Raw genomic sequence first — 19,076 nt, forward strand, 5'->3', positions numbered from 1 at the left:
TGATAAATAACACTTGAAACAGAAAATGTCTCCTTTACCGTCCATCAGTTTGTCTGCATGCCTAACTGCCTGTGTCTGTTGGTTGTTTTTGGTGTAACTTGGGCCACATTTGCAGCATTGACTGAGACTTAATGTCGCGCTCTTGCAGCTTTGTTTCCATGTGTAACCTTTTTCACAGTTTTTTCTGCACTCTGCCTGCCCCCCTTTTGTCTTTTCTCCGTCTGGTCTCTTAAAATTTCATCTGTTAGTTAACTCAGTCAGGCACCTGTATTGTACTCGGAAAGCTATGAAAACATACCGATCCAGTTTCTCCTGTCGATTAGATTATTATCCATTCATATAGTCGCCCTCTATTTTGAGCTCGAGGCAGCTTGCAGCTCTTCGATATCAGAATTTATTTCACAGACACGACTAAGCTAGTGTTAAACTGTACGCTTCGCTGTGCACAAGTGTAATGCAGTGTCTACATGGAGGCTTTGGCTCTTCAGATGGGTGTAGCGTCAGTGTTTGTTGCTGTGCTGGCTTTGAGTGAGGCGGCTCTTGAGTAAGGTAAGAAACGACGTGTCGTCGCATTCATTGAAACCTGCTGACGGTCACGTCTTGTTTCGCAGGGGCCGAAGGAGCGAAGCAGCAGCGCCCCCCGCAGGTGACCGACGCAGAGGAGAAGAAATCTCAGATCAGCGCTGACAGCGGCCTCGGCGTCGCATCGGGATCTCAGGTTTGTTCGTGGAGTGAAAACCTGCTGCCGTTGCCAAGCGGACAATTTAAGAGTGTAAAAACAAAACAGTTGGACGTGATCGCACGTCCACCGCTGACATCTGTCCACTTGCTCTGTTTTGTTTTGTTTTGCGTTTGCAGAAGAGCGACACGGAGTCCGTAACGAGCTCAGAGCCGCCGATCCTGACTAGAAGCACCAGCCAGGAGTCGGAGGCCAGCACAGTGGTAGGGCACGGCCAAGTCGGCCAACTCATCACGCACTTTCTTTCTTTTTTTATTCCGTCTGCGTAGTGCTTTATTATCAACTGTAGGTTCTCGTAGGATATGTTTTCTTTGTGTTGTTGTTCTGTTTTCTGCCATTTACAGAAAAAAAAAAAAAAAAAGAATAATTGAGAAACGGAGGGATCGTTGGCATCATGCCAGCAGTGCAGCGTGATGTTTAAATTGGACAAATTATGGTTTTTAATCTGTGTTTGACGAAGCTGAAGTTAATATACTTGGAGATGAATTGGACTCCTTCATCTTCAATGGCGAGCGAGTGTCCGTCGTTACAAACTCGAGATGTGCAGCCGAACGTTGTTCAAACAATTATTTTGTAAATATTCAAGTGGAAACCAAAACTTTTCAAATACACTAAAAATGCTTTAGTGTTCGGTTTGTTCCCGTCTAAAAAAAAAATGAATCCTGATATAAGAACTTTAATATATTTTGGTGTATGTAACAAAAAAATGCCCAAAAAACATGTAACTTCAGTGAAGGTCTGGATCAGGTTGCTATGCTGTTTAATATGTAGGTTTTTCTTTCACAACCACCCTTCTGCCTGTAAAACTCCTCCACATCTGTATCGTTCTTACCTGGATTTTTCCTTTTTTTTTTTTTTTTTTTTTTCCAGATAAGCAACAGCTCCGGAGAAACTCTTGGAGCTGACAGCGATCTGAGCAGCACAGCGGGAGACGGCCTCGGTGGGAGGATGGCTCCTCATTTAACTCAGTCCAGAGGGACTCTTTCTGACAGTGAGATTGAAACCAATCCAGCCACCAGCTCGGTGTTTGTAAGTAGAATAAAGTTCTTGCGTTTAATTGTCCTCTTCCGCCAACTTTTAATTAGACACCAACTTCATTTGAAGTTATAAAGTCATGAATTTGTTTAAACACTTTTAAGGTTTCAGTGCATACTAGAAAAACTCGGAAGATTCCCGTTTTTGTTTTTCCACCAGTTTAATGTCCTGGAAAATAGTTTCTGTCAGCAATCCTGCATCTATTCAAAGTTTGTGGTGTTTTAAAGCTCAAATGGTGATTTTTAAAGGGGTGAGAGGAGTTCAAATGAGCAACGTTTGTTTACATGTTAAAAACACTCTGAATGCACTTTGTGTCTGGAAAAGTGATGCAACAATTAAAAAAAAAAAAAAATAGGGCAAAAACATTTGCAGCTAGAACAGCGTAGACCTGTTTGGCGAGGCCAACAGTCCACTCCTCTAACGGGGGAGATGGTACAGTTGTGCCCGAGTGCTCCATAACAACTGCAGGCTGTATTTGGTTTCGGGGGGTACATGTGTATCTCGGAGGATAACTGTTATCAGTGAATGTGGGTTGTATTTTGGACTGCTTGTCTGATTACTGTATTTCTGGAATGGCCTATGTTTGTCACTGTTAAACTTGACTTCCATCTACTGGATTTTAAGATGCATGACATTTAGCAGAGTCCCTTGAAAGTGAAAAATAACTTCCGGATCGGCCACATCATTTGGAGAAATCGGGTCGCTGGTGTTTTCTGTTATCCGCCTGACAAACGAACTGCAAACACGACTTCCCTCGTGCAGGTAACGGTACTCAAAATGTATTAAGCTGTACAGTGTTTGCTGTTGACCTTTCCACGCCCTGTTTCCTCAGGGAAAGACTCACACTCTGAAACCAGGTGTTAAAGATCCCCTCCCTGCCGTGGCGAAGGTGCCGCCTGCACAGCCCGTGGAGGACATCAGTATGAGGATCTACCTGTGCGAAGGCCTGCTGGGTAATGTTCGGATCTATAAGTCGCACAGCTGACCTTTCTGCTTCCTGTGTTCTTATAAACACTTCCTTCTGCTGTTACTGCACATTGTGCCGCGTCGCTTTACTAACATGGTCTTTGTTGTTTGTCAGAGAAAAATCTTTCGTGCCAAACAGCTGTTCACATGATAAGATGCTTCCACCAAAGCAAAGAAAGCTTTTCAAATTTTCACTTCCGAACTTTTACTGTAATTTTTGGCATGCGGCCTCCGTGTTATCGTAAGCACGGTGAAATTTCTCTAACGGTTATTTTTAGGAGAAAAAAAAGCAGAAGTCGGACATGTGATGAGCTAGAAGTGACATATAAGTGTTACATTTTTCAACCCGGTGAACTAAACCGCTGTTCTTTTCTCTGATGTAATTCCACATAATGTGATTGACTATTTATGAAAGGGGCAAGTTATGAAATATTATGGAGTTCTGTTTGTGGCATGTTTAAAATTGAGTTGCCATTTATCGAAATATTTTCAAAGAAGTATTTCTTACACAGTATTATTTGACTTGTTTCCTGAGTGTTTTTTTTTTATCTTCTTCCTGCTCGTCAACTATCACGTCAAGTCAAAATGTGCTTTTTCCTGGAGCTGCCAACGAAGGGGAAATAAACATTTCAACAGCTTTGGCTACAAAATTATGACTTTAATGAGTCGATGACAGAAGAGCCAGATGTAAAGTATGTAAAACTACTATTGATCTGTTCAAAATATGCTAGAGGGAGCTCTTTACTCCCAAGAAGCCCGCTGCCTCCATCACTGCTCTGCTGCAGCCCAGCGGAAGAGAATCTTTAGTGCCTGCGGCACGAGGAAAATCATTCATTTTGTTGCCTCTTAAGAAGAAATGTTTAGCTCAGTTTATTGTTTAAACAGTTAAAAAAAAAAACAAAAGTTTTGCACTGAAAACGCCAGTGAACTAGTAAACAGGGGTCGCAAACTGCTGGGAATAAGATAATGTGGCTGGATTTTGTCTGATCAGCATAAAGCTGCACTGTTTTCATTTTATTAACGGTCACAGGAAATTCATTTTTCGTCAGGGGGGGGGATTTGAAGTTTGCCGTAGAGTGGAAACCCTGAACTTTAACTTAAAATTTAATCAGATCGTAAACACACAGCCTCATCACCACAAACCGCAGTTAAAAGATCATTTATTTACTCGTACAAATAGAAATCCTTTGAACGTTTCCATTCCAAGCTGGAGGCTCGTTGTTTTGGTTTCCTCCGGTTCGGGTCTCGTCTCGCTCTGCTCTCGTTTTTGCCGTTAAACCTGCTCACCTCTTGGCCTAACCCCCTTCCTGCTCTCGCTGCTTCTCTTCCCTCCTGCTGCTCCTGCTGGGAAATCCTTCCAGGCCGCGATAAGAGCTCCGTTTGGGATCAACTAGAGGATGCTGCCATGGAAACCTTTTCTCTAAGTAGGGCTGATCTCTTGCGTTTGTCCCTTTTTTTCCCCCCCCTAGTATGTGTGTGTGTGTGGGGGGTGTATACAGTGGGATGTGGGTGTTTTTCTGTCCCTTAATGGGCTGCACGTCTGTTTAACGTGGATAGAAGTGGATATAATATAAGCACCGCATGGAGATCAAAGACTGCAAGATGTTTGTGATTTCTATTATCTTGTGCTTCAACTCTCATTTACTTCAATTTCTGCTCACAGACACTTTCTGACTGACTTCCATTTTGATTAAAAGAGCTTAAGATGTTGTGGGTTTGCTTGTTGGATGAGTGCCATCAGAAATGCAATAATGAGCCGAGCAGCCAGCTGGTAAATGAAACTGGGAAATGTCAAGATTTCCAACGATTAACCGCAGAAAGGAATCGAGTTGGTATTTTATTTCTATTTTGCATCCTGTGAAAATAATTCCTCGTGTTCATTCTATTCTTTAAGTCAACGCCCATTTTTAGTTGTAGTGCTTTCAATAGTTTTGGGACTGTTTGCAGCGTGATTTCAGGAAGGCTACAAACAGCAGCACTTAAAGGCAGCGTCGGACTCCCAACTATAAATGCAGCATTAAGACAAGACGATAACAATTCAATTAAAGGCTTTAATGGACCTGGTTGTCGTGAGCTTCGTCACAAACCTCCCAACTGTTCAGTTTTATGTTACAACAAGCATCATGTTTATTTAGACCTGGTCTTACTGACTCTTTTTAAGTTTTGGGCGTAATGGTCAGAGTGCGACCATCTCTTTATATATATGTATATATATATATATATATATATATATAGTCTGGTGTGAAAGACTTGGTGTGTGTCTGTGGCTGCATGCGGTGTTTAAACAGATCAACATTTGAGGAGCCACGTGTACCGGTCTTTGTGTTTCCAGGTAAGGAGCGCTCCACTCTGTGGGACCAGGTCCAGTTCTGGGAGGACGCCTTCTTGGACGCGGTGATGTTGGAGCGTGAGGGCATGGGGATGGACCAGGGCCCTCAGGAGATGATCGAAAGGTTCGGCCCGTTCAAACTGTCGTCAATAAAGCTGCTCCAGATAGTTTTAAATCGACGCCGTCCTTTATGAAACCCGCCCCGGACTGGTAATACCGGCCCGTCTTGTGTTTTTCTACGTCGACACAGATACCTGTCGCTGGGCGATCACGACCGCAAGCGTCTGGAGGACGACGAGGACCGACTCCTGGCCACCCTGCTGCACAACATGATCGCATACATGCTGATGATGAAAGTACGACAGTCGGTTTTTGTCTCCGTTTTAATCGCAGGAGTTGTTTGCTGACCGCCGCGCATCTAAACTTTGGATCCCCGTTGATGTTTCCGTTTGTTTAGTTGAACAAAAATGACGTCAGGAAGAAAGTGAGGCGCCTGATGGGCAAGTCGCACATCGGCCTCACGTACAGCCAAGAGATCAACGAGGTACTGGACAAGCTGGCCAACATGGTGAGTAGCCGTCCTCTTTCAATCTAGCTACCTCAACTTCCTGTTCTGTCCCTTGCGTTGATTCGTGCTGAACGTTTGTCCGTAGAACGGCCGCGAGCTGCCAATCAGGCCCAGCGGAAGCCGTCACATCAAGAAACAAACGTTTGTCGTTCACGCCGGCACCGACACCACGGGAGACATCTTCTTCATGGAGGTACGCAGATTCCGAACGGGAGCTTCTGCACGAAGTAGACGTTTCTATAAACGACAAAGTTGTCTCGTCGCGTTGAACTTGAACTCCTCTTGGTTTCAGGTGTGCGACGACTGCATCGTCCTGCGCAGCAACATCGGCACCGTGTACGAGCGCTGGTGGTACGAGAAGCTCATCAACATGACGTACTGCCCCAAGACCAAGGTGCTCTGTCTGTGGAGACGCAACGGCCAGGAGACGCAGCTCAACAAGTTCTATACCAAAAAGGTGAGAAACTTCACCGCTCTGAATCCTGAAGCTTAAACTGACTGCAGGAGAACATCAGGGACTCATTCAGATAACGTTCCTTTGTGTTCCAGTGTCGTGAACTCTACTACTGTGTTAAAGACAGTATGGAAAGAGCTGCAGCCAGACAGCAGAGCATTAAACCAGGTATGGAGGGTCTCTGTCTCTGTCTGTCTGTCTGTCTGTCTTTAAGGGAAGGCAAATACTATTCCACAATCGCTTGGAACTACTTCACGATTAACCCCGCGTGTACACACACTCCTTCCTTCCTTCCTTCCTTCCTTCTTCTCTCCCTCCCTTCCTCCCTCCCTCCTTCCTTCCTTCCTTCCTTCCTTCCTCCCTCTGACTACTGTACGTTGGTTTCAAGGTCACAGTTAAATATTTGTTTGGTACGGTGGTTAAAAAGCAGAAACTATTTAGTATCATTATTACAATCTTGTTATCAGAATGTACTTTAATGAACAGTTTGGTGAGAATAAAATCAGCTTTTCAGTCCTTCAATGTCCTTTTGAAACATTTGAAGGTTTCATCTTCAATATGAAGTGCTTTCAGTGTTTTTAAAGACTATTTAAAAAAAAACTAAAAAAAAACCCAGCTAAGACGAGCTCAAATCTTCCCTCCCTCCGTCCTCCCTTCAGGTCCGGAGCTCGGCGGCGAGTTCCCCGTCCAGGACATGAAGACGGGTGAAGGGGGACTGCTGCAGGTCACACTGGAGGGAATCAACCTGAAATTCATGCACAGCCAGGTAAGCGACCAGGACCACAGCAGAGAAACGGCTTCTCATCTCACACACGGGCATGAGGACGGACACCAAGCCACTCACGATGGTTCAGAGCTCATCCCGTCCTTCGGTCCACCATCCGCTCGTCTCTCCTGTTTGCCTCCGTATCATTTCCTGTCATCCCCGTGACGTCTTCCTCTATCGTTGGTAAAATCTCAGTCCAAACGTTCACAGCTGATTGATCACGACATCTTTTGATTGGCATTCAATCGGACCTGATGTTTTCTCATAGAGGAAGAATTCCTGTTTGTGCTTTTTGCTTTTTTGGATTTGCTTTTTTTTTTTTTTTTTTTTTTTTTTTCTTTTTAGTTTCACTTTGTGTTTGTTTGTTTGTTTGTTTGTGCGTGCGTGCGTGTTTGTGTGCATGCCGTGCCCAGAACAATATTAACACGCCCTTCCACACAAGTTTCTTTTTCATATCTGTGGTGCTCAAACCTCGCGTTCATTTCCTGTGTGGGAGGTGACGAGGTGTTAATCTGTGTGTGTGTGTGTGTGTGTGTGTTGTGCTTCAGTGGTAACACAGATGACCTTGAGCAAAGACTTTTCATTAATAATTGGCTATTTAATAGCAACTTTGGAGTTTGGACCCTTGAACGTCGTCATGTGTTGTGTTCACGTCTGCAGGTAGAGGTAGTCGGGTTGACGCGTCTCCTCGGGCTCATTAGAAGCTGTGATTGAACGATGTTGAGTAGTTTTGATAGAGATGGAGCTGAACAGATCAGGGACGCACTGCAGGTAACGGACACCTTTTAAATACAACGAAACAAACGAGGGAGGTGCTGCCAAAGAGGAAATACAAAACCTACGTCACTTAAACTGATTTCAGTCCCCCCAAATTAAAAAGAGAGAAACATCGAGCCATGCAGACGGTTGTTGTTGACAGTTTTTCTGCCTCCAGCTCAGTACAAGTGAAGCGAAGGGAATCTTATTTGTGGAAATGAATTTATCTTCAACCTCTCCGCTCATCATCAGAACAAACCACTTGCTGGCTGACTGGGAAAAAAAAAAAAAAAACTAGAACAAAAGTAAAAAACAGAAGTGACGGCTTTAATTTCAAATTTATTGCAATGAGGAATATGTTAAATTAGTTTTGTACACACTGTAAACTTGTGTTTAATCATTAAAAGTGCAATTAAATCCCTTATTTTTGCAGATGTTTTAGCCTCTATTTTTTTTTTTATATTAGTCACAGATTGTCTGTTTTGTAAAGCTACGTATTTTTATGATTTAGTTTTTTTGTAATTCTTGGTCAAATGTGACAAAAGATTTTTTTATTATTTTTTTTAATAAGTACTCAGATTCGTTGCAGATACATTTTCTCTTAGTTGAGTAACAGACTAAAAATGTAATATCCATAAAAAGTCAAGTCAGTGCAGGATTAAATGTAATTTTTCATGTTAAGATTTCTGCGTGGCCAGATGTTCCAACTGGGGTGAACTGACCCTTTATCCTGGATGTTGCTCCACTGAGCAATCTTTCAATCTTTCAGTCTTTCAGTCTTTCAATCTTTCCACCTCAGGCTCTTTGGTTCAAGTCGCCCTTCACGTTGTAAAGAGTCGAGCGGCACGCGACTTAAATGAAAAGCTTCCGCGCGAGCTGGACAAAAAGAAACGAGACTCTCGGCGCGGAGCACCGCATTTCTAGAACGAGTTCACATCCACGGTTTAGATTGGGGTGATTTGCAGCTCATGAAACGGCCTTTTTTTTTTTTTTTTTTTTTTTTTTAACCACATACCTCAGCAGGAGCTTTGATCGGCCGTTTCGAAAGTTTTTTTTTTTTTTTTTTTTTTTTAAACGAAAAAAACACAGACTGAGCGAGCGGCCGGGTCGGGTTCCCGGGCCTCACTTATCTGTTCTGCTGTGTGAGCAAGTGACGTTGGTGTGCCGGCCCTTGTTGCTGGAGGAGGAGGCATTGGAGGGCTCTGGCGGGGTTAGGCGGGTGAGGGGAGGTGGGGGGGCCGAGATGTTTAAAGTCCGGGAAAACAAAGGTGAATCCAGCTCTCGATAACCTAGTCAAACCTCAAGTCCTGGTTTTTTTTTTTTGTTTTCTGTTCTTCTTCTATTTCCTAGTTTGTTTTTTTTCCAAGGGGGCTGAGTCCTTTTGTTGATGTTTTTTTTTTTTTTAACTTTTATTTATTTATTTATTTTTTTTCCATATTGGCTCCGGTAACTCCGGTGATCTGAATCTGTACGAGGCTCCTGTGGATGACGCCCTCTCGGAGGGCCGTCGAGTGTTTGTGCTCTTCTGTCCGATAATAATCCAAACCATTTCTCTCCCATGCTCTCTCCCCCTGCAAGGAGCGGAAGGTACACAACCTCTGCTGTGTTTGCTTATTAGCAGTTACATCTTATTGGGTTGTTTTTGTTTTTTGTGTTCATTTAATTATTTTTTTTCCTCTTTCATTTCTTTTCTTTTTCTGTTGTTGTTGTTGTTGTTGTTTTTTCTTCCTGTCCTAGCTGTATGGCAAACCTAATTTTGTGTCCTTGTCTACATTTTGTATGGAACTTCCATGTATGCATCATGTGGGCCATCTTGCATCTCCGAGCATTCAAAGAAATGTGTCGTTTTATTTCTTTTTGTATCTAGTTTTTTTGTTGTTGTTGTTTTTTTTGTGTGTGCTGTTTTTTTTCACTCAAATCTAAGTCAAAGGATGAAAGCGGTCATGTTGAGTTAGTTGTTGAGCTTCGAGCAGACTAAATGCATTTCTCCTCATCGCCCATGTATGCGTTTGATCATGGAAACTTCTCACATTGTGCTTTACCTTTTCTTTTTTGGTTTTCTCGTTCGTTAAGCTCTTTTGAAAGCTTGCATTTCATGTGTAGCTGTTGTAAATTTTCTTTTCTTTTCTTTTTTTCCCTTTTTTTTTTTTAACACCTTTTCATACTGAATGAAAACGAGTTTAACATGGCAACTTTTTCTAAATATGAAGTGTTTACTTTTCATCCAGTGTTGTTGAGTTAATAATGGTCTGTCTTGTTTTTGTTTGTTTTTTCGTTTGTTTTTAGGTTTTCATAGAGCTGAGTCACATTAAAAAGTGCAATACAGTGAAGGGAGTCTTTGTCCTGGAGGAATTTGGTAATTACACCATCTATTGATTGTAGGCCTGTACTCGGCACGGCAGTAACTCAGCTTCACGGCAAATCTATTGACCAGAGCTAATAAGGGTCCACTCAATTGGATACTCGCTCTCCTCGAGGAGCGCTCAGACGCTGACGTCTGCAGGCGATTCAGTGAGTGATGGATTCTTCGTGAGGCGTTCAGGTTCATCCCGTCATTTACAGTCAGAGTTTAAACGTCATTGGTGAAATAAGTTCTGCAGGAGTTCGTCACATTTACCGAGTCTCCTTTTTTTTATTTTTACTTTTTTTTTTTAGAAATTACGAAGTTTATATCGTTTTAAAAAGCTCACGAAAAGACCCAAACTGTTAAAAAGAAACAAGAATTGCCCCCGTGTACATCCGAAGCCTTCGTTACTGCTTCTGAATATTCTCACCGGAGCACGACGGTGCGTTTTAATCTGTGGCTGAAAATAGTCCCCGACAAACTCGCTCACTGCTCCTGTTTGAGTTCCCGGCTGTTTTAAGACGTTCTTTTAAAATACGAAACCATGTAAACGAAACCCGTTTTCGCGGATTCGCGTCTGGAGTAGGAACCGATGGGCTCGGAGCAAAGTCCGGGCAGGAAATGCTGAGACGGGCGACCCGACTTGTCGGTTTTGACTCTTTCCCGGGACAGTAAGAACAAATGTAGAATACCATCCTCCTTAAACTGAAAGAGTACTCCATAATAAATAGATTTACATTTTTTTTTAAACGTTTTCCCGCGTTATGAGTAAAACTTTTACCCTGAAATCGGCAGCGAGCGTCCGACGCGACCGGACGAGTGAACGAGTGAACGACGGCGGGAGTTTTTGTTTGTTTGTTTGTTTGTTTGTTTTTTGTTTTGTTTTTGTAGCCGTTCGAGTGAGTTTCTATTAAGTTTCCTTAAAATAATCGAACTTCAGAAAAGATCCAAAAACATTAAACGGGACAAACGGGAGAGTTGGGGGGAGAGAGTTCAACCTTTTGTTGCCTCCGGGAGTTTTGAGTAGTTCGTAGCGTTGTTGTTGTTGTCGTCGTTGTTGTTGTTGTTGTTGTTGTTGTTTAACGTGGATAGCAAATAAATGCGAAGCGCTGACTCGGCGTGACGGTCAGAGTAGCGTCACCAGAGGCTGAAGTGGAGCGCCTGGCTGGGTTACTGTCGTGTCTCTGTGCTGCTTTTTGTAATGTTGCCCTCATCTTTGCCACTATGAAAACCTTCATTCTCCAGCAGGTAAAGTGTCGTCACCTTTCTCCTTCCTTACTCAAAACTAAATCCAAATATATTTCCTCACTCCGTCCGTCTCATTGGATATTCATTTATTTCGACCCCACCCCACCCCCACCCCTTCGCCCCACATCCGCCACCCCCTTTTTCTTTTCTTTTCTCTTTTGTTGTTGTTGTTGTTGTTCTTTCTGTACCAGGAGTTTCCCCCTCCGCTTCCTTCCATCACCTTGCTTTTCATTTCGGAGATCGCCCCCCCCCCCCCCTCAGACTCTCACCTCTCCACGGGTTCACGGTTACTAATGAAAAGTCGGTCCGTCCCGCGGACGGCGACCTGGTCCTGGGTCGAAGGGTTTTGGGGTCCTCTCGTAGCTGCTTTTCTGTCGATGTCCTAACTTTCAGTTCACCGGGAGGGGAGGGGGAGGGACGGGGGGGGGGAGGGGAGGGGACGGGTCGTCCTTCTGTTTGTTGTTCCTTCACATGTAAAACTTTACGACGGTCTCCTGTTCCGAAACATTTGTGTCTTTTCATCCGTCCATTTCGTGGGCCACGAACGTCTCCGCGAAACGGCACGGCACGGCACGGCCCGGCCCGATCCGGTTCAGATCCATCCGATCGAACCCAAAAGATCAAACCCGAGCGCTTTGATTCGTCCGAATGTGAATTTGTTTCAACGTGAAAAGAAAAAAAAAAAAAAAAAAAAGGATGTCGCGACTCGATTCGACCCAAACTGGACGAAGCCGCCCTCGCTCTTCACTTCCTGTCCACTTCGGTGAACTTCCAGCTGTTTTCTCGGTGGACTCTTCTTGGCCCACATCTCATATTTCACCTCGTTTAAAAGTCCAACCCTCTTAATCCTCGCCCCCCACCCCCCAACCCCCCTCAACCTCCTCTAAAGCTTCTCAAACATGAACTCATTGAAGTTCCTGCTGCCTTTGAATTCTGTGTTTTGTCTCTTGCACCGGCATAGTTCCTGAAACTAAAGAAGTGGTGATCCACAAGTACAAGACCCCCATGGTGAGTCCTCTGCTGTGTTTGTATCTGTATCAGAGATGGTGTTAGTCGTGCTTTTCAAAAGTATTTGAATTGTTATTTAAAAAAAAAAAAATCTATAGGTTTTTACCTGCAGCTGCATGTAATATCTTCCTACGGCCAGAAGGTGGCAGCAAAGCACCAAAAAAAAGAAGCTTGTTACCAATGAAACTGAAGCTAAAAAAAAAAAAAAACTATTGTTTGCATATCAGTCAAATAGTTCCCAGTGAATTTTAAAAAAGTATTTTTTTTTTTTTTTTTGTATGAACTGCTTACTCTGGAAAATCTGAAAACTGAAGCCGTGACGTGGTGCAAGCAGAAACTGTGAACACTTAATACTGAACCGCCTTTTGATTATCATTTCAATGCCACGGCACCGTTTTCAGAGTTCGGTCCTCTCGGCAGACGCTGCGTCCACACCGACACCATTTCATTTCAAAATGCTGTTTTTAAAACGTTTATAAAACTACGAGGGGATTTTACAACTCCAGAAAGTCCCCGATATTTAATGGTGTATTCTGCACTCGACATTTTAGCTGTTTCCAAACGAGGAAGTTTCAGCAGTTTTAAAACCAAACGTTTTCAAAACGTCGACACGGCGATATTGCATACTTATAATTAACATTACACATAAGTTAGTCAGCAGGTTTTATCAGGTGAGTTCAAGGGAAATGGGAAATTTAGGACTTCGGGGGTAAAGAACACACGGAGGACATAAAAAGTTCAAGGAAACCTGTGGAATTTACTTGTAAACAAAACTTAACGCTCAATGTTGTCACACTTTGTGTTTTCTTGATTTCTACCCAAAAAATATTTGCAGAAACATTTCAGACGCGTCGGCTCGGTTAGTTTGTCTTCATTGACGATTCAAACCGCCAAACGTCTCCAGCGGTTTACCGCCGCGTCACGGCCGGCCGGCCGGCCGACTCGCCGCGGATACAAAACCAACATTGTTTGACGACGTCATCGTCGGCCCGAACCTCCCGTCGGCTTTTTTAAAAAAAAACAAAAAACTTTGTGGTCTCCTCGTGTGATTCGCGACTTCCGTCCTCGACTGTGTCGCCTCACGCTTTGTGCCGTTTGTCTTCCTCTGCAGGCGCATCAGATCTGTTACTCGGTCCTCTGCCTTTTCTCGTACGTGGCTGCCGTGAAGGGGAAGGAGGCGGAGGGGAAGCCCAAGATCCCGTCGCCGAGACCCCTCCCCAGCTAGTCTCCGCCCGCCCAGCTCCGACACCCGCAGACTTTTGACAATCCTTAACTTTACTCGAAGCACACTGCTCCTCCCCCCCTCCTCCTCCTCCTCCCAGCTCTCTCCTCCTTGTACATACAAGCCCTCAGGCCCCCCCCCCCACCCCCACCCCGCCCCTCCACTTTAGATCCACGTGTGTCAGACATGTTCTGGTCCGTGATGTCGTGTAAATACTTCCCGACCCGTCTGCACCGCTGTCGTCCCGACTAGTTAAACGTTCTGTGAAAAGTCTTCAATCGTTCCCCGTTGTCGCTAACAACAACAACAACAACAAACCGAAGTGGTCCACGCCCCCCACCCCGCCCCACCCCCGAGGCGCAGAGTGCATGCAGGTCCCGTGCACAGCCCTTGACCTTCACTAAAGTGTAGCCCCGCCCCCCCCCCCAACACTCCCTCGTCTCCGTGCGACTGTGTGCGTTATTCTGTGATATGTGGTTTTACTGTAAAAGTTCCAGTCTGTTCCCAAGTTGTTTTTTTTAATTTTTATTATTTTATAACTATAAAAAAAAAAAAAAAAAAAAAAATGGTGAAGCATTCAGAGACCCTCCCGTAGCGCAGGACATCCCGACGCCGAAACTCGCTACCGTCCGCCGCAACCGGAGCGCCGCATGTAAACGCTTCTTAAATGGTGTTCGAGCCCCTAAAAACTACCGCGGGTGTCCCCCGGACGCGTTCCCTCGGACGCGTTCCCCCGGACGCGTTCCCTCGGACGCGTTCCCTCGGACGCGTTCCCTCGGACGCGTTCCCTCGGACGCGTTCCCTCGCCCCGAGCTCGGCGCCGCCCGGCTCGCTTTACTGTTCTAGTTCTGCCGTGAACTTTTTCTCGTCTGTGGTCTGCTGTTATGGATTTGCATGTTACTATGACGACGGAAAATAAATATTATATATATATATATTTCTATATATAGTATTTATTTAATCTACACGTATATCGACTGTACATTTCTCTGATTTAAAAAAAAATAAAAAAAAAAAACAAACAAACAAACGAAAAAAATTAAAAAAAATACAATGTTACAAAAATTTTGATTTGCTAGATGTGCAATACTTAATAAAGTAGTTAGCCGTTGTAGAGCCGGGCGATCCTCCAGATCGCCGGCTGTCACAGGGTGACGAATGTAAGAAAGACTTTTTGCTTTCTCTCGTACAATTTTTGTTTTTTTGTTGTTGTTGGTTTTTTGTTTTGTTTTTTTTTTTTTGATCGAAGCGAACGCGTCGGCGCGACGCGAACGCGCGAAGTTCGTCTCCCGGAGGTGATCGCAGGTCAATCACAACAGGCAGGAAACAGCTGCTGCGCCGCCCGTAAGCCCCGCCCACCTCCCTCCTCCCCCACCCCTCCCAAACGGTGACATCACAGCAGGCGCTCGGCCGCTCGTTCGTCGATCTCGCCGAGGAACGTCGTATAAAAAAAAAATCGCCGTCGGGCTTCTTTTCTTCTGCGATCCGGTTGTTTCGCTTGTAATTCCAGAGTCGGAGAAACGTTCTTCAGCCGGAGTGAAAACGGCGTCGACGCTCGAAAAGAACACTATTACAGTTATTGGAGGAAAAAAACAACAACAAAAACAACAACAAAAAACTCGCCAAGTTAGTTTTAATGAGCGAGTTTAATAAAAACAAAAGAAAACAGCCATAAACTGTTTATATTTGAGGTTTTTGTTGTTTTTCCATCCCGCCGACGTCGTCGTGGTTACGGGGTTTTAATATTCCAGGCGCAGCCTCGTATTTATCCGATATGTTTCATTTAGCATTAGAAAACCCTGTGGAAATAATAATAATAATAATAATTAAAAAAATTTAAAAAAAATCCCGTCATCTACTCGGCTTTTCTTTAACCGTTTATAAAGACCGAACGATGCAGGAAAAAAAAAAAAATATATATATAAAGCGGACAAACATAAAGTCACAGAAAATACGACCTTGGAAACTGGAGCAGCTTCAATGTTTCCACCCGAAGCTTCAACTGTCGATTATTGTTTTCATTATAAATTCATCATTTGTTTAAAAAAAAAAAATAAATAAATAAATAAAACGTCCGCGCTTCAAAGCCGGCTTATCCCGGCTGCTTGTTTTTGTCCCAGATGTTCAACATAGCTGTCGGAAAACCGGTGACGGTTCAAACGTGATGATCTGAAACCGGCGGTGACGGGGAAACGCCCGCTGTCACGTGACCGACTGGAAAAATAAATAAATAAATAAACAACGTCCCTGAAGTCGGCAGCGGTTTTCCGTCCTCTGATTGGTCCTTCAGACCCGCTGGTGTCTTAATGTCGCGTGCGTTCCTCGATGGATCCCGTCGCTGCCCCCCCCCACCCCCCGCCCCCCACCCCGTTACCTTTCACAGTGAGAGAGTGTGTGTGTGTGTGTGTGTGTGTGTGTGTGTGTGTGTGTGTGTGTGTGTGTGTGTGTGTGTGTGTTTCTCCAGATCAGCAATATGTTGGTACCGCTGTGTCTGTCAGTGGAAGATGTTTTTTTTTTTTATTTTTCATTCTTGTATTTTTATTTTTTATTTTTAGTAATTTATCTGTGCAGAGGAAAAGAATCAGTAGGATGTCGATCGCTGTTCCATCAACGAGCTCCGAAAACTGATCCGGGAATTTACAGCTTACGTTAAAAGGATTTTTTTTTTGTTTGTTTGTTTTTTGTTTTGTTTTGTTGTTTTTTTAAACTGGATTATTACAACTCGCCTCTGTCATCGTACTCGCTGGCTGCTGCAAAGAGAAGTGAAATAAAGAAATGGAGATGCCAGGTGTAAGTAATCCAGTAAAAAGTATTTATAGAATATGTACAGCTTTGGCAATATAATAAAGTTGTCCCAAATGAAGCGGTTCATTGTCCCTCTGTGTAACGAAGTGTCTGGGGGAAAAAAAGAAAAAGAAAAGAGGACGACACAAATTCAAAGCTTTAAAGATTTATTTTTGCAAATCATTTTTGTTTTTGGAAACGAAAACTTTGTTTGTACGAATATCCGAGTTGGCGTCGCAGCTCGAGTCCTAAAACACGCGACGGCGGAAACACCGGGCGACGTCGGAGAAGCGTGTCGCGTTCAGAAATGACTTCGCCACCAGATGGCGCTAAATCCGGACTCAGACGGAGCGGGAAGGTCGTTTCTTCGGTTCGTCGAGTGCGTTTAAATAAAAGAAACGGACATCGTGGAAATCGAACGCGGAGACGCCGATCGGCGAGCGGGAAGTAGAAATGTCAGACGCTCGTGAAACTTTAAAAAAAAAAAAAAAAAAAAGGATTTCAGAAACATCTGGAACCAAATATTCAAACGGGGAACACGGGGGAGTCGTGAATTAGATTTAAAAAAAAAAAAAAAAAACACACAAAGTACACGATATCATAATGATGATGTGGAGTACTCCTAAAAAAATATATATATAAAACTTTAGAGTTGAATTTAATCTCGTACAAACTTTTTATCAGTTAAAAAACACCTTTATGTTTAAAAGCAGGTTTTTTTTTTTGGGGGGGTGGGGTAGGGGTAGGGGGGGGGGGTCTTTTGCATTGTTGCGTTGCGATAACTTCTAATCACTTTTGAATGTGATCAAATTAATATTCTACGCGTTTAAAGCTACGCTGACAAGATTTGAGTTTCTCTCTCGTCCTCTCGAGGGTTTTTATTTTTTTGATTAATTTTTTTTAATTTTTTTTTATATCAGAGCTGAACTCGTAGTCCGTTTGGATTCTCCGTGGAGCTCCTCGTCAAAACGTGTTTGTCGGGGCTCAGGCGTCCCCCCTCGCCGCCGCGCCGCCGCGGAGGATCCGGAGGCGGGACATGACCTCGTCCCAGTCCAGGTAGGCGCCCTCCAGGTGGCGCAGCCTGTCCGGCCGGCTGACGTAGCTCCTCCGGCCGTGCAGCAGACGCCAGTTATCGAAGGTCACCATGTCGCCTGAAACGCAGACGACAGCCGCGGGTCAGTTTCAAATTGGACCTCGTTTCACAGAGGTCAGAGGTCGGAGGTCGGCGGCAGAACGGCGGATGTAACTTTTTTACTTTCACTCCGCTGCGTTAATCTTGACGGGCTTTCGTTTCCACTTCCTTTTTCCCGAATATCGTTTTTTTTTTTTTTTTTCATTTCCTTCCCGTCCAAATTTATCGATCTTAAATCATCTTCAGCAGGAATTTGTCTGATAAACCGAAGGATGAGACGTTCTGTATTCTTCTGCTTTTATAAGATAAATATAGTGTATACGCACGAACCATTACGACCGCCAACAACCTGAACTTTTAATCCTTTCGGTTCGTTTTGCCGATCGTATTTAAATAAGGTTTTGAACGGAGGACTTGCAGTGGGTTATTTTCACAAGTTTTGTTTTGAGTGTTTGTTTTACTGAAGTTAAGGACCTGAGCACTTTCTTCCACCGCCGTCATGACATCAGACCGTCACGCTTACCTCACTTCCAATCTGGCAAAAATATCCTCTCGACGTTTTACGAGCACTTTTACCGCAGAGAGAAAAAAAATATTAAAACGGCTTCTTGTTTGTGTTCAGTTTTACTGACTGACATGAAAACTGTCTGGCAGCCGTTAGTAGAAAAACACGTTTTTTTTTTTGTTTTTTTTTAATATGTTTCCAGATGACTCGTTATAAAAATAATATTCTTGTTTAAAAAAAAAACGGTCCTAAACCTGAAAGCGACGGCTGCATGCTCCGGGGCAAAACACCACCCGCCTCACGCCGAAGTAACGAACACTGATCGTGTATTAAAGTGTATAAATAATGGATTCTGGCATCACGAGTAGGATTAAAAATAAATAAATAGGGGGGGGGGGGCGAACACTGACCGGGCTCCATCCTGTAGGTGACCACGTTCTCCGGTCGGCTGAGGACGTCCACGTAGGCCTTCAGCGCCCGGTAGAAGGGCTGCACCTGCCGCAGCGGGACGTCCAGCACCGAGTCCCTGGTGGCGTTGTTGTAGTTGATCCTCTCGACTCGTCCCTCCGCGTCGACGCTGCTCGGAGAGACGGACGGGGGAGGGGGGGGGGGACGACGACGTCAAAAGCAGGAATTTACAATTTCACGGACCGGAAAAAAAACAACAACCTCAAATTCAATGACCTGTAATGAACAGAGAGGAAGAAGAAAAAAAAGGCGCGCGCCTCTCCGGTCGGGTCGGCATTGAAAGAAATTAAATGAATGTCTGAATACCGGTCGCGAAGACAAATCGTTGATCCAACAATAACGGGAATTAGCTCAAAACCTAGTTAACTACGTTTTCAATCTCTGTCAGTGACGACTAGCGCTGACAATAACTAACGTTGGAGCTGCATACATGGAAAATATGACGCTTTGATAAATAGAACATCAAATTGAAACATGGAAACAAAATTCCCTGATATTCCGACATTCCCTGATGTTCCCTGAAACTTCCTGATATTCCCTGATATTTCCTGATACTCCCTGATACTTCCTGATATTCCCTGATATCCCGATACTCCGACATTTCCTGATATTCCCTGATATTTCCTGATATTCCCTAATATTCCCTGATACTTCCTGATGTTCCATGATACTCCCTGATATTTCCTGATATACCGATATTTCCTGATTCTTTCTAATATTCCCTGATATTTCCTGATATTCTGATATTTCCT

At 44.0% G+C, this 19,076-nt stretch overlaps 1 protein-coding gene and 1 long non-coding RNA gene across 31 annotated transcripts in view; both read left to right on the forward strand.

Moving 5' to 3' along the window:
* madd (MAP-kinase activating death domain) overlaps positions 1-14,428 on the forward strand; it is a 47,924-nt gene extending 33,496 nt beyond the window's left edge. For 15 of the 30 annotated variants that reach the window (XM_069719831.1, XM_069719830.1, XM_069719838.1 and 12 more), the window contains 15 exons: positions 612-718; positions 859-942; positions 1,610-1,768; positions 2,607-2,727; positions 4,102-4,164; positions 5,073-5,193; positions 5,320-5,425; positions 5,527-5,637; positions 5,723-5,830; positions 5,930-6,094; positions 6,187-6,259; positions 6,751-6,857; positions 9,900-9,969; positions 12,167-12,213; positions 13,325-14,428. In XM_069719831.1, coding sequence (XP_069575932.1) covers positions 612-718; positions 859-942; positions 1,610-1,768; positions 2,607-2,727; positions 4,102-4,164; positions 5,073-5,193; positions 5,320-5,425; positions 5,527-5,637; positions 5,723-5,830; positions 5,930-6,094; positions 6,187-6,259; positions 6,751-6,857; positions 9,900-9,969; positions 12,167-12,213; positions 13,325-13,438 — 1,556 coding nt within the window. In that variant the 3' untranslated portion in view covers positions 13,439-14,428. The remainder of the gene's footprint in view (positions 1-611; positions 719-858; positions 943-1,609; positions 1,769-2,606; positions 2,728-4,101; positions 4,165-5,072; positions 5,194-5,319; positions 5,426-5,526; positions 5,638-5,722; positions 5,831-5,929; positions 6,095-6,186; positions 6,260-6,750; positions 6,858-9,899; positions 9,970-12,166; positions 12,214-13,324) is intronic. The other 15 variants (XM_069719841.1, XM_069719857.1, XM_069719858.1 and 12 more) reach the window with 6 other exon arrangements.
* Positions 14,429-15,785: 1,357 nt separating this feature from the next.
* LOC138633563 (uncharacterized) lies at positions 15,786-16,298 on the forward strand. The gene is made up of 2 exons (XR_011311894.1): positions 15,786-15,867; positions 15,900-16,298. It is a non-coding gene; the product is annotated as an uncharacterized lncRNA (long non-coding RNA).
* The last annotated feature ends 2,778 nt before the right edge of the window (positions 16,299-19,076 follow it).

The sequence above is a fragment of the Brachyistius frenatus genome, unplaced genomic scaffold, assembly GCF_029030835.1.
Source record: "Brachyistius frenatus isolate BFR_SWC_R1_liver_20210118 unplaced genomic scaffold, ASM2903083v1 Contig_226, whole genome shotgun sequence".
NCBI lineage: Eukaryota > Metazoa > Chordata > Actinopteri > Embiotocidae > Brachyistius > Brachyistius frenatus.